A 15074-nucleotide genomic window follows, 5' to 3' on the forward strand; every position below is an offset into this window, starting at 1 on the left:
CACTTTCCTCATCCGTAAAATGTGAGGAGAGCCAGGCGCAGTGGCACACGCCTCTAGTCCCAGCTACTCAGGAGGCTGAGGCAGGAGGATCACTTGAGCCTTGGAGTTAAACACTGCAACGAGCTATGATTGCACCACTGCACTCCAGACTCCTAGGCTGGAGTCTCAAAAAGAAAAAAAAAAGTGAAACTCCATCTCTAAAAAAAAAATCATTGGCCAGCAGCAGTGGCACGTGCCTGTAATCCCAACACTTTGGGAGGCCAAGGCGGGTGGATTGCCTGAGCTCCGGCGTTTGAGACCACCCTGGCAATACGGTGAAAACCCATCTCTACTAAAATACAAAAAAAAAAAAAAAAAAAAAAAAAATTAGCCAGGTGTGGTGGCACATGCCTGAGTCCCAGCTACTCGGGAGGCTGAGGCACAAGAATCACTTGAGCCCAGTAGGCAGAGGTTTCAGTGAGCTGAGATCACGCCACTGCACTCCAGCTTGGGCTACAGAGTGAGACTCAGTCTCAAAAATAATTAATTAAATTTTAAAAATTGGCCAGGTGCAGTGGCTGATGCCTGTAATCCCAGCACTTTGAGAGGCGGAGGCGGGCAGATCACAAGGTCAAGAGTTCGAGACCAGCCTGGCCAACATAGTAAAACACTGTCTCTACTAAAAATACAAGAAATTAGCCGGGCATGGTGGTAGGCACCTGTAATCTCAGCTACTTTGGAGGCTGAGGCAGGAGAATCGCTTGAACCCAGGAGATGGAGGTTGCAGTGAGCCAAGATCATGCCACTGCACTCCAGGCCAGGTGACAGAGCAAGATTCTGTCTCAAAAAAAAAAAAAAAAAAAAAAAATCATGCAAGTAGAAATTACTTTTTTCCCTTGCTTCTCAATAAAATGCTGCCCAGAATGACTAGCTTTTCTTTTTAATTGAACCCAAAAGAAGCATCTAGTATGGACCAAGTCTGGTGGAAAAGCAGCGTATCACCAGGAGAGAAGGGAACATCATTTCCCAGAATCAGGGGGCAGGGCGGATCATCAGGTCACAGTGTAGTGTTACTTGTCACCGTCATGAAAAACTCGTGAGTGTCAAGAGACACCACAGGGATTCCTGATCAGGTAACATCTGCCATTATTATAGTGAGCTCCATAGAAAAATGTAGACAACAGGGTAGAAAGGCATACTCTTTATAAATAAAAGGTTCATCTGTGCAGTATTCACATTAGAAAAATACACATTGCTTGCCATAGACTTTCTCTGGATAAATCAGACAAATCTAGGATCTGACTCCCCTTCACTGTGAGGGCTCTGCCTCCACCGTGAGGAGCGACTCCACAGCTTCTAGAGGAACTCCTTCTGACGGGCCCCTCTGCAGGCCACGCCCCTCTGCATTGGTCACTATGACAACATCTTCCTCCGGAGACTCTACTGTACCTGGAGGGGACAAGATAAGCCCATTGGAAGTCTGAATAAAAATCTGCTCCTGTCCCTGAGACAATAACTCACGGCTCCCATTGAAAATTTCAAAAGCCAGGGCTTCACCGACGGCAACCACGCTCTCCAGTTCTCTCTGGCCAGAGTGCACTTCCCTCCCACAGGAGAACTGGTTCAAGTCCCCTGAAAGGCTTTGGAGATGCCCTTCAGTCAACAGTGATCTGTGTGGGCCAGGCTGAGGCCCTGGCTTGGGCACAGTCCTGTGGGCACAGTCCACTGCCACGCTATCCATGGGCAACATTTTCTCAAGAGCAGGGGCTGTAACCTCCGGAGGCAGGCTGCTGGTTCAGGCAGAAGTCACAGGCCTTGCTGAGGTGTCCTGCCTCTGTATGTCCAGGCCCCCCAGGTGACAGGGACTCTGCACCAGATGACAAGGTGCTACAGAAATCCGGGCTCCTCAGGCTGTCCTGGGCGTACTGGTCTGAGGAGTGTTCCAGAGCATTCTCTCTAGGAAATGCTGCCACCTGTGCCTGGGTCAGCCTCCTAGGCTCTCCTGACTGGGCATAAAGAGCCAGCCCACTGACACCCTGGGATGAGAGAGCAGCACCCACAGACCCACTCCTGGCTCCTAAGTCAGCCACTGCCTGAAGCTGTGGGCTCGCCCGGAACACGCTCCCACCACCATCAGAAACCACTGTCACGTGGCTTTCTTCAGAATGCACAGAGATAGTCCCATTTCCTAGAGGGCAAAACCTAAACGTTTTAGGAAACAGGTGAGCTACGAGTACTGTGTCACCATCCAAAACAAGCCAGGCCAAGTCACCTTCCCTGCAGAAAAATCAAAGCATCCATTCTCCTTGCTCCTTGGGATTGGTAGCAGTTTAAAAAAATACATCCCTATTATCCATTCACAAAGACAGATTTTGCATTGAAAATAAATGTGTTCTAGGCCAGGCATAGTGGTTCACACCTGTAATCCCAGCCCTTTGGGAGGCTGAGGCAGGTGGATCACCTGAGGTCAGCAATTCAAGACCAGCCTGGCCAACATGGTAAAACCCTGTCTCTACTAAAAATACAACACTTAGCTGGGTGTGGTGGTGCACGCCTGTAATCCCAGCTGCTAGGGAGGCTGAGGCAGGAGAACTGCTTGAACCTGGGAGGTGGAGGTTGCAGTGAGCCAAGATTGTGCCACTGCACTCCAGCCTGGGCAACAGAGTAAGACCTTGCTTAAAAAAAAAAAAAAAAAAAAAAAGAGAGAGAAATGTGTGCTAAGGGCCATTCAACAGTATGATTTTCTGCCAACACTGAATGAATGATTGGTGGTTCTTCATCAGAATGAGCTGGAGAATCACCCCAAGAGGCCTTTCCAAATGCTCACATCCACACCCTCCCAACATCCCTACCCACAGACCTGGAATTCCCAGAGGCTCATGCCCCTGTATTTCATAATAACCTCCCTAGGTGATTCCAACACATGCCCCAATTAAGAATCACCATCAGGCTGGGCGTGGTGGCTCATTCCTGTAATCCTAGCACTTTGGGAGGCCAAGGCAGGTGGATCATTTGAGGTGAGGAGTTTGAGACCAACCTGGTCAACATGGTGAAATCCCGTCTCTACTTAAAATACAAAAATTAGCCAGGTGTGGTGGAGGGCACCTATAATCCCAGCTACTTGGGAGGCTGAGGCAGGAGAATCGCTTAAGCCTCAGAAGCGGAGGTTGCAGTGAGTAGAGACTGCGCCATTGCACTCCAGCCTAGGCGACAGAGCGAGACTCCGTCTCAAAAAAATAATTATATATATAAATGTATGTAAATATACACGTAATTTTTTTTTGAGACGGGGGTCTCGCTCTGTCACCCAGGCTGGAGTGCAGTCACGTGATCTTGGCTCACTGCAACCTCTGCCTTCTGGGTTCAAGCGATTCTCCTGCCTCAGACTCCCGAGTAGCGGGATTACAGGTACCTGTCACCAACCCCAGCTAATTTTTGTATTTTTAGTAAAAACAGGGTTTCTGTTGATTTCCAGTAGCTCTGAAGGAAATAAATTAAAAAAAAAAAAAAAAAAGAAACAGGGTTTCACCATGTTGGCCAGGCTGGACTCAAACTCCTGACCTCAGGTGATCTGCCTGCCTCGGCCTCCCAAAGTGCTGGGATTACAGGCATGAGTCATCATGCCTGGCCTATAATTTTCTTAAGGGTCTAGTCGATGGGTTCTGGCTAGAGCCAGAATAAAAGCCAGAACCTGTCTTGTTTTCAAATGTTAAATCTCAGCTGGCATGTACAGCCAAGTCTCATGAAAGCCAAGCCATAGATGGATGTGTCCTTGGGACCCATCTCTGCCCAAGCTCTCGGAACCCTCCTGGGTACAGCCCCCTCACCACCACTTGGTGGCTCTCCTTTTTTTGTTGTCGTTGTTAAGACGGAGTCTCCTCTGTCACTCAGGGTGGAGTGCAGTGGTTCTGTCTTGGCTCACTGCAACCTCTGCCTTCCAGGTTCAAGCAATTCTCATGCCTCAGCCTTCCGAGTAGCTGGGATTACAGGCACGTGCCACCAGGCCCAGTTAGTTTTTTTGTATTTTCAGTAGAGACAGGGTTTTGCCATGTTGACCAGGCTGGTCTTGAACCCCCAACTTCAGGTGATCTGCCTGCCTCAGCCTCCCAAAGTACTGGGATTACAGGTGTGAGCCACTGCACCTGGCTTGTGGCTCCCCATTTTAACAAGGTACTCTAGAAAACCCCAAAGATGCCCAGGCGCGGTGGCTCACACCTGTAATCCCAGCACTTTGGGAGGCCAAGGCAGGTGGATCACGAGGTCAGGAGTTCAAGACCAGTCTGGCCAATATGGTGAAACCCCATCTCTACTAAAAAATACAAAAATTAGCTGGGTGTGGTGGCATATGCCTGCAGTCCCAGCTACTCAGGAGGCTGAGGCAGGAGAATCACTGGAACCCAGGTGGTGGAGGTTGCAGTGAGGTGAGATCACGCCACTGGACTCCAGCCTGGGTGACAGAGTGAGACTCTGTCTCAGAAAAACAAACAAACAAACAAGCAAAAACAACCAAAGACCTCAAGACTCGCAGGGAACAAATCTGGAATGACAGAACACTGGGAGGCTGGAATGACACTTGAGGAACCAGAGGGTCCCTTAAATCCAGCTACAGGTCACCCAACCTGAAAAGTGGCAATTCTGGGCACATCTGTGCATGCCAGCAGGGCCACCAGGCCATGGATACAACCCACAGACACCATTTTACCCTCACCGGCAGCCAAAGCATGCAAGGGCCTGCGCTTCTCCCGGCCTCCGGTGTTGGCAGCGAGAGATTCAGTGGTGTCCTTGGGCAGGGCTTCGCTTCTGGGTCTTTTCACCGAGGCCAGTCCCTCCTCCACAGCCTATGAAGAGAAGACTCAATCAGCTAGAATAGGAAGAAACAGAAAACCGGTACCTCCTCTTCCTGGGGTGAACTGAAGAAGCCAAACCACACTGATTCAACATGAACAGAGACACCTGGTGCCCACTTCAACCATGCCCACCTCGTGCTCCCTCTTCCCGCTGCCGGCTCCCTCTGGCTGCTCCCCATCCATCTGTCTGCTGGGCTGCTTAGGTCCAGGGTCATCCGGGTGTATTTCTTTCTTCCTTAGGAATTCTGTGATTCCTAATGACTCAGCAACCTGAAAAGGAATGGGCCAAGAGAATAAACTTCACCCAAACAGCACACGCCCCCAGAAGCACATTCATGTGCAAGAATTAAACGACTTCATAGAATTAAATCTACAAAGTTCCTTTGTACCGTGAGGTGCTATCTCAACAATGAGAAAGATGAAGATAAACATAATGTTAGATGGACTAGCTGATGACAAAATGGATCATTATCAAAACTAGAAGGTTCTATGTGAGCACAATTTAGAGGAGGAGACCACAAGTTTTTTTTTTTTTTTTTTTTTTTTAGACAGAGTCTCACTCTGTCAACCAGGCTGTAGTGCAGTGACACAATCTCGGCTCACTGCAGCCTCCGCCTCCGGGTTTCAAGTGATTCTCCTGCCTCAGCCTCCTGAGTAGCTGGGATTACAGGTGCGCACCACTACGCCTGGCTCACTTTTGTATTTTTAGTAGAGATGGGGATTCACCATGTTGGCCAGGCTGGGTTTGAACTCCTGGCCTCAAGTGATCCACCCACCTCAGCCTCCCAAAGTGTTGGGATTATAGGCATGAGCCACCGTGCTCAGCCCAAAGTCTTTATAAAAAATTTAAAACACTCTCTTTAATTCTGTCACAAGCTTAATAATGTTAGCTGATACCATGGTAACTTTGTTTCCCACTAATCCTCCTCTACTGAATTCTCACTGGTCTCTTCAGAAAAATGATCCTGCCTACCCCACACTCAGATCTCCTTCCCAGCTGGTAAAAGGGCATGGGTTTGGGGGCCTGAGCTGGATCCCAGCTTCTCTGCCCACGGCCTGGGTGATCTTGGCAAGCTACCATCTCCCTGAGTCTCCCTTGTCCATCTCCCTGAGTTTCCTTATCCAACAGGAGAGATTACAGCTGCCTGGAAGGGCTTTTGTGAAGATGAGATTTGACTCTGTATGCAATGCCTATCTTATGCAAAACACCAGATGGGAAGGTATTAAGAGACAGCTGTTATCATTTATAGGTGGACGTTACAGAGATAACTCCACAGAGCATGAGATGGAGGTGGGCACAGCAGGAAGGGCGGCAGAACAAGGCTAAAGGAGAAGATGGGCTGTGTGGGTTAGCTGCTTAAAAAGCCAGAGTCTGTAGGGCATGCAGAGTGTGTGCATGCGTGCGTGTGTGTGTGTGTGTGTGTGTGTGTGTGTGTGTGTGTGTGGTCAGTTCTGCTTCAAGGCAGTATTGTTAAACTCAGAGTTTAAAAAACACACAAGTGACTGCTGTGCAGGGCATCTATATGAGGCTTAGCAGAAACCTTTTTTTCTCGTGACATAAAATTTAAGAAAATAAGGCTAGGCGCAGTGGTTAGTGACTGTAATCCCAGCACTTTGGAAGGCTGAGGCGGGCAGATCACTTTAGGTCAGGAGTTTGAGACCAGCCCAGCCAACATGGTGAAACCCTGTCTCCAGTAAATATACAAAAATTAGCGGGGTGTGGTGGTGCACACCTGTAGTCCCAGCTACTTGGGAGGCTGAGGTGGGAGAATCACTTGAACCTGGGAGGCAGAGGTTGCAGTGAGCTGAGATCGCGCCATTGCACTCCAGCCTGGGCAACAGTGAGACTCCGTCTCAAAAAAACAAAAAACACCCAAAAAAATCCAATGTAGCTAAAGGCAATTTCATAACAACGACATTAAAATGAGAATTGTGTCAGAACAACCACAAACAATAATGAATAGTCCCTATATAACCCATCCCCAAAAACCCACATAAAGAAGAAAACAGGGCTGGGTGTGGTAGTTCATGCCTGTAATCCTAGCATTTTGGGAGGCGAAGAAGGGAGGATCACTTGAGCCCTGGTGTTCAAGACCAGACTGGACAACATAGCCAGACCCCCATCTCTACAAAAAAATTAAAAATCAGCTGGGCATGCTGACCCACGCCTGTAGCCCCAGCTATTCAGGAGGCTTATGTGGGAGGATTGTTTGGGACCAGGAGGTTGAGGCTGCAGTGAGCTGTTATTTTGCCACTGCACTCCAGCCTGGGAGTCAGAGGGAAACCCCATCTCAAAACAAAAAAAGAAGAAAATGATACCTGAGGTTTTAACTCTGATCATCAGTGAGTATGAGGATTATGGTGTTTTCCATTTTAAGTTATCTTCATTTTTGAGTTTTCTTTTTTTTTTTTTGAGACGGAGTTTCACTCATGTTACCCAGGCTGGAGTGCAATGGCGCGATCTCGGCTCACCGCAACCTCCGCCTCCTGGGTTCAGGCAATTCTCCCGCCTCAGCCTCCTGAGCAGCTGGGATTACAGGCACGCGCCACCATGCCCAGCTAATTTTTTGTAGTTTTAGTAGAGACAGGGTTTCACCGTGTTGACCAGGATGGTCTCGATTTCCTGACCCCATGATCCACCCGCCTCGGCCTCCCAAAGTGCTGGGATCACAGGCGTGAGCCACCGCACCCGGCCCATTTTTGAGTTTTCTAAAAGAGCATTTATTGCTTTAAAAAAAAAAATTGGGGGCCGGATGCAATGGCTCACACCTGTAATCCTAGCACTTTGGGAGGCCAAGGTGGGCATATTGCCTGAGCTCAAGAGTTTGAGACCAGCCTGGGCAACACAGTGAGACCCCATCTGTACTAAAATACAAAAAATTAGCTGGGCATGGCAGAGTGCACCTGTAATCCCAACTACTCACAAGGCAGAGGCAGAAGAATTCCTTGAATCCAGGAGGCAGAGGTTGCAATGAGCTGAGATTGCACCACTGCACTCCAGCCTGGGCGACAGAGTGAGACTCCATCTCCAAAAAAAAAAAACAAAAAAAAAGTTCCACTTGATGGGAAAAAGCTAAAATGGTGTTTATTAGGAAAATGTCATTACTAAAAACATTCTCCTTCATTCATGGAGTTTTTTATTTTTTGAGACAGAGTCTCACTGTGTCACCCAGGCTGGACTGCAATGGTGCAATCTCAGCTCACTGCAACCTCCGCCTCCTAGGTTCCCCGCCTCCAGAATAACTGGGATTAGAGGCATGTGCCACCACGCCCAGCTAATTTTGTATTTTTAGTAGAGACTAGGTTTTGTCATGTTAACCAAGCTGGTCTCGAACTCCTGACGTCTAGTGATCCATCTGCCTCAATCTCCCAAAGTGCTGGGATTACGAGCGTAAGCCACTGCGCCTGGCCCTTCTTTCTTCTGGCTAACTCTGCGAGCAAAGCTCTTTCTGCCATGGAAGACTGTTACCTTATCATCATTTATTTCCAGGGTCTCCTGAGAACACAGACCAGAATTACTGAGGTAATCTTCGCACATTTGCTTAACCATTTGATGCAGCTCTTCAAATTCCTTATATACGGCTGGGAAGAAAGGCTTTGCTAGATGATTTTTTTCAACCTTCGTCAAGATAAAGATAAAAAAAAAGTTTAAACCCGAGGTACTGATATGGAAAATATAGAAGAAAATCTGAACAAAGTTCTGGTTCCTTAACCCCTCAGCAGCTGCTCTGGTGTGCATTTCCTTCTGTCCCCAGCGAGCACCAACTGTGTGCCCCGCATGGCGCAGGGAAGCCAGAATGGGCATGAAAGGAGCCGGCCAAGAAACAAACAAGTCTTGGGTGGAGGCCATGGAGGGCACGGGTGAGCTCCCAGGACAGGGTAGGAAGGAAGGGCAGAGAAGCCCTGAGCCCCGGCTGGGCTGTAAGCTCTGGAGGGAGTGTGGGGCACTGGCAGCCTGGGCTGCAGCCTCAGAGTGGGCTCAGGGAGAGTGCCCGGGCAGAAGAGGCCAGTTGGGGTGAGTTGGGGCCAGGAGAGCCCAGGCTGGCCATTATTTGGGGCTGCCACTTCCATTCCTCCTGTACCAAGTTAAAACAGTCAAGGGAGTGGACCTGCACCTGGCCGAGACATGCAGCTACCCAGGCACCGGCCCCCGCACCAGGCACTGTGCATGACCAGCAGGTTCACTTCAGCTGTCCTGGAAAAGGCAAATGATTCCAAATGGCCTGGCACTTTCTAAAATAACTATGAGCTGGGCAAGGTGGCTTATACCTATAATCCCGCCACCTTGGGATGAGGATTACTTGAGGTCAGGAGTTTGAGACCAACCTGGGCAACAAAGCTAGACCCCATCTCTACAAAACAATTCTTTTTTAAATAAATCAAAAATTAGCCATGTGTGGCAAGGTACAGTGGCTCATGCCTGTAGTCCCAGCACTTTGGGAGGCCAAGGTGGGCAGATCATGAGGTCAGGAGTTTAAGACCAGCCTGGCCAATATGGTGAAACCCCATCTCTACTAAAAATACAAAAATTCACTGGGCGTGGTGGTGCACACCTATAGACCCAGCAACTTGGGAGGCTGAGGCAGGAGAATCACTTGAATCCAGGAGGTAGAGGTTGCAGTGAGCCAAGACCAAGCCACTGCACTCCAGCCTAGGTGACAGAGCACACTCCTTCTCAAAAAAAAAAAAAAAAAATTAGCCAGGTGTGACGGTCCAAGCCTGTAGTCCCAGTTACTTGGGAGGCTGAGGTGGATGGATTACTTGAACCCAGCAGCTTGAGGCTGCCGTGAGCTATCATGGCACCACTACACTCCAGCCAGGGTGACAGAGCAAGACCCTGTCTCAAAAATAAAATCAAACAACCATGCAGGTTATTGAAAGAGAATAAATAAATAATAACATTATTTCTGAATAACTTTTAATCACCCCTCTATCATTTAGAAACACTAAGAGGACTCACCTTCATCAGAAGAAACTCACACACGGTTACAACCTGAGCCATCCGAGGTAGAGCCAATTCCACCAGATCTTCCCGGTCACACTGCTGGAGAAGCTACCAAGGGAAGGTGTTCCATGCCTTTGAATGTCCCACAAGAATTTCCCAATAGCCAACAAGTTGGTGCAATACACAACATAAATAACACAAAGTTCTCCAAAAATTTCAGTGACCAAGTAACTCTAAACATTCTACTTGATTAACTATCTCACTTCTTTGCTCCTAAGTGAAGTGCATGAGCCATTCTGGGTACCCCACAACACTGTCCCGGGTACAGGCCCTGGAATAAGCACACAGTGATGAGGAGATGTGTGTCTTGCCCTCCAGGACTCACCCAGGCTGTGCCACATGCTCAAGCAAGGGGCAGCACAGCTGGAGGCGGCGCCTGGAGACAGGCAGGCCAGAAGGGCTAAAGGGCAGCCCAGGCCCAGGCTGAGAGGGGCTGAAGGGTTTGGATTCCCTTCTCCAGGCAGCTGTGGAGGGAAGTTTTAGGAAGGTGCCTCAGGTGGTGGTGCAGAGGATGGGGTGGGGCTGGAAGCCCCGCAGGCAGTCAGGACTACCCCCAAAGTATAGGCAAGAGAAGATGAGGACTCGGGTAAGAACAGGGATGGGTGGCAGGGGAGGGAGGGAGATGCGGGGAGGGCACAGCCCTCCAGGGTTAGCAATCACAGGACATGGGGAGGGTAAGTGAAGAAGAATGTCAAGAATGCCTCTGGGTTCCCAGCTTGAGCCTGGGTAGGCACAGCGGGCCCTGACAATGCAGGGGCGGACAGGAAGCCAGCTTGTGGGCTCTGCTCAAACATGAAAGGCTTCACAGGACAGCTAGGTGGAGACGTTTCAATGAAGAGATCTGAGACACCAGAGAGAGGTCTGAACGGGAAGCATGGGAGTCTGCAGAGGGAAGAAGGCCTAGGAAAGCAGGAGAACAGTGAGATCCTCAGGGAAGCAATAAAGTGAGGGGGAATCTGAGGAAGTCCTAGAAACAAGAAGTCTTCTGAGGTCCAGGGAGATCACAAGATCAGTGCTTAGAAGGCCAGGTGCAGTGGCTCATGCCTGTAATCCCTATAATTTGGGAGGCCAAGGCAGGAGGATCACTTCAGGCTAGGAGTTTGAGACCAGCCTGGACAACATAATGAGACCCCGTCTCTTAAAAAACTTAAAAATTAACTGGGTGTGATGGTGTGTGCCCGTGGGCCAAGTTACTCAGGAAGCTGATGCAGGAAGATCAATTGAGTCTGGGAGGTGAAGGCTGCATGAGCCATGATTGAGCCACTGCACTCCTGGTGACAGAACAAAACCCTCTCTCAAAAAAAAAGATTGGCATTTAGGGAGAGAGCAAGAGATTGAGTAGGAGCTGCAAAGGGCTGGAAGGGCTTCAGACGAGGGCCACAGAGGCTCATTAAACAAGCAGAAAAGCTAAAGAAAAGTGTTTAATTATGACTTTCAAAAACCTTTGAGGCTGGGCATGGTGGCTCACTCCTGTAATCCCAGCACTTTGGGAGGCCGCGGTACATGGATCACCTGAGGTCAGGAGGTCAAGACCAGCCTGACCACCATGGAGAAACCCCATCTCTACTAGAAATACAAAATTAGCAGGGTGTGGTGGTGCACGCCTGTCATCCCAGCTACTCAGGAGGCTGAGGCGGGAGAATTGCTTGAATCCGGAATCAGAGGCTGCAGTGAGCCAAGATCATGCCATTGCACTCCAGCCTGGGCAATAAGAACAAGATTCTGTCTCAAAAAAAAAAAAAAAAAATCCTTTGAAAGAAATGACCAGCTGACTTTCAACTCCACAGGAAGAGGGGGAAGGTGGGAATATAGGATATTACCTTGCCATGACCTGACCTGAATTCTGGAGGAACTTAACAACAAACAGGGAAATGCCTCAAATTTTTGCTTCCCACTCAGGTTCAAAGGACAGTTTTGTCAGGTGACTGGTCTGACTATCATCTTTCTCCGCAAAGAGCAGGGCTCTGCCTATCTTGTGTACGCCATCCCCTCCATCCCTAATACAGGGACTGATACTTGATGGTCACCCAGTAAATGTGTAATGTCCATTTCTGGAGAAATTATCATCTGTGAGTCAAGAGTGGTCCTGAAATCAGTTCCATTGTTTTCTAAACTGCTTCCATACAAACACAGGTTATAATCATTCCAAAATTTATCAAGGCCAGCAGCTTTTGGAGCTACAGTGAAGGCCATATAGTCCCTTGAAACAGGTGAGAGGATGAATGAGTTCAGATACTACTGTCCTTGGCTTTATCACACAATACAATGACATTTCAGGTGAACTGTTTAGGTGACCTCGGTATTTTACCTTTTTTTTTTTTTTTTTTTTTTTTGAGATGGAGTCTCGCTCTGTCACCAGGCTGGAGTGCAGTGGCGCGATCTCAGTTCACTGCAACCTCCACCTCTGGGGTTCAAGCGATTCTCCTGCCTCAGCCTCTCGAGTGGCTGGGACTACAGGCACCTACCAACGCGCCCATCTAATTTTTGTATTCTTAGTAGGGATGGGGTTTCACTACGTTGGCCAGGCTGTTCTTGATCTCTGGGTATTTGACTTGTAAATTCAGAAACTAACAGTGAACTGCCACATACCATGCTAAGGACATGGGTTTCAAGCACAGGGTTGTAAGAGTGAGGTACCTCCTTGAGCCTGGCTTTGCTTGGCGACGCCCTCTGCTCCCCTGCCGCAGCAGGGCCACCATGTGGCTGAGTGGCTCTTCTCCGATGGAGTACAGCTGTGTGGGACTCTGCAGGGGTCTCTGAGCATGAGTGACTTCTAGGTCCTTGGTATCTCTCTGATCCCAAAAGAGCTGCATTTTCTGGTTCAGATGGCAATGTCTCTTCAACGTCTGCAGACTGACCATTCCAGACAGTGTTGCACACCCAAAATAAAATAAAACAAGCAAGCTTTATATACCCCACAGAAACCTTTCAGTGGCCACAAGCAATGGCTCATGCCTGTAATCCCAGAACTTTTGGAGGCCAAGGCAGGAGCATCACTTGAGCCCACAAATTGGAGACCAGCCTGGGAAACATAGTGAGACTCCAACTCTATAAAAAAAATTAACTTAAAGAAATTGGCCAGGCACAGTGGCTCATGCCTGTAATCCTAGCACTTTAGGAGGCCAAGGCAAGAGGACTGCTTGAGCCCAGAACTTTGAGACCAGCCTCTACAACATTGTAAAATCCTGTTTCTACAAACACACCAAAATTAACCAGGCCTGGTGGTGTGCTCTATAATCCCAACTACTTGGGAGGCTGAAGTGGGAGGACTGCTTGAGCCCAGGAGGTTGAGGCTGCAATGAGCCACGATTACACCACTGTACTCCAGCCTGGGCAACAGAACAAGACCTGTCACACACATACACGCACACGCACACCCACACACAAATTTGCCAGGCATGGTGGTGCTTGAGAGGCTTGATCACTTGAGCCCCAGAGATCGAAGCAGCAGTGAGCCATGATTGCACCACTGCAACAGAATGAGACCCTGTCTCAAAAATAAAAATAAAAATAAAAATAAAAACAAATATATATTAGCTAGCCTGTACGTCTGGGGTAGCAAACTAACCCTGGGATGTTGACCAACATGAAACAAAAGACTTCTCTGATGTGACTGTCATCTTAAAACATGACCTGAATTTTGTTCCTAATTCATTACTTATCCAAGACCTTTTAAATTTTTAAATTATTTTACTGGATATACTTTAAATACTGTAGATTTCATCCTTTGAAAGTATATAATTCAGTGGATATAATATATTCACAAAAGTGTGTAGCCCTCACCACTATCTAATTCCAGAATGGTTTCATCACCTCAGAAAGAAACCGCACCCATGCCTTTTTGCTCTCTGAGCAATACCATGGCGGTTGGCAAGAGGAAGCACCTTACGAAAGGCAGCAAAAACGGGACCAAGAAGAAGGTGGCTGATCCATTTTCTAAAAAAGATTGGTATGATGTGAAACCACCCGCTATGTTCAGTATAAGAAATACTACAAAGACGCTAGTCACCAGGACCCAAGGAACCGAAATTGCATGTGATGACCTCAAGGGTCGAGCGTTTGAAGTGAGTCTTGCTGATTTGCAGAATGACGAAGTTGCATTAGGAAATTCAAGCTGATTACTGAAGACGTTCAGGGCAAAAACTGCCTGACTAACTTCCATGGCATGGATCTCACCCATGACAAAATATGCTCCATGGCCAAAAGATGGCAGACAATGACTGAAGCTCATGCTGATGTCAAGACTAATGATGGTTACTTGCTTCGTCTGTTCTGTGTTGCTCTTACTAAAAAATGCAACAATCAGATATGGAAGACCTCTTACGCTCAGCACCAACAGGTCCACCAAATCCGGAAGAAGATGATGGAAATCACGACCCGGGAGATGCAGACATGAGTTGAAAGAAGTGGTCAGTAAACTGATTCCAGGCAGCACTGGAAAAGACATAGAAAAGCCTTGCCAATCCATTTAACCTCTCCATGATGTCTTCGTTAGAAAAGTAAAATGCTGCAGAAGCCCAAGTTTGAATTGGGAAAACTCATGGAGCTCCATGGTGCAGGCAGTGGTTGTGGAAAAGCCACTGGGGACAAGACATTGCTAAACTTGGAGGAGCTGATGGATACGTACCACCAGTCCAAGAATCTGTCTAAAGTTCAGATTATAATAGTGGCAAATAAAAAGTCTTATTTGTGATGGTAAAAACAAAACAAAACTGCACCCATTCGCGGTCACTCCTCCTCCCTCCCGCACAGGCCCCGCAGCCACCAGCCTACTTTGTGTCTCCATGGATCTGCATGGGTTTTGAAGAGAATCCTAGATCTGACACCGTCCTCATTCCCTGACAGTTCCCTCCTCTGAAAATAGGAATTATAACTTAGAAAACTAAAATAAAGGCTGAGCACACTGGCTCATGCCTGTAATCCCAGCACTTTGGGAGGCCAAGGCGAGTGGATCACCTGAGGTCAGGAGTTTGAGACCAGCCTGGTCAACATGGTGAAATCCCATCTCTACTAAAATTACAAAAATGAGCCGGGTGTGGTGCTGCACGCCTGTAATTCCAGCTACTCAGAAGGCTGAGGCAGAAGAATCACTTGAATCCAGGAGGTTTATGAGCTAAAATCGCACCACACCACTGCACTCCAGCCAGGGCAACAGAGAGAAACTCTGTCTCAAAAAAAAAAAAAAAAAAAAGAGAGAGAGGGAGAATTATAACAGAATATTAAAAAAAATAAACTACTGTAGA

General features: G+C 48.2%; 1 protein-coding gene across 1 annotated transcript in view; it reads right to left on the reverse strand.

Moving 5' to 3' along the window:
• Nucleotides 1-1164: 1164 nt before the first annotated feature.
• ZNF839 (zinc finger protein 839) overlaps nucleotides 1165-15074 on the reverse strand; it is a 26698-nt gene continuing 12788 nt past the window's right edge. The window contains exons 3-8 of the mRNA XM_032287329.1: nucleotides 12469-12684; nucleotides 9787-9879; nucleotides 8296-8445; nucleotides 4959-5096; nucleotides 4688-4817; nucleotides 1165-1428 (exon numbers count right to left, since the gene is read on the reverse strand). Of these exons, the coding sequence (XP_032143220.1) occupies nucleotides 1289-1428; nucleotides 4688-4817; nucleotides 4959-5096; nucleotides 8296-8445; nucleotides 9787-9879; nucleotides 12469-12684 (867 nt within the window). The 3' untranslated portion in view covers nucleotides 1165-1288. The remainder of the gene's footprint in view (nucleotides 1429-4687; nucleotides 4818-4958; nucleotides 5097-8295; nucleotides 8446-9786; nucleotides 9880-12468; nucleotides 12685-15074) is intronic.

Source organism: Sapajus apella, unplaced genomic scaffold, assembly GCF_009761245.1.
Source record: "Sapajus apella isolate SASKATOON/1434 unplaced genomic scaffold, GSC_monkey_1.0 scaffold20, whole genome shotgun sequence".
Classification (NCBI taxonomy): domain Eukaryota; kingdom Metazoa; phylum Chordata; class Mammalia; order Primates; family Cebidae; genus Sapajus; species Sapajus apella.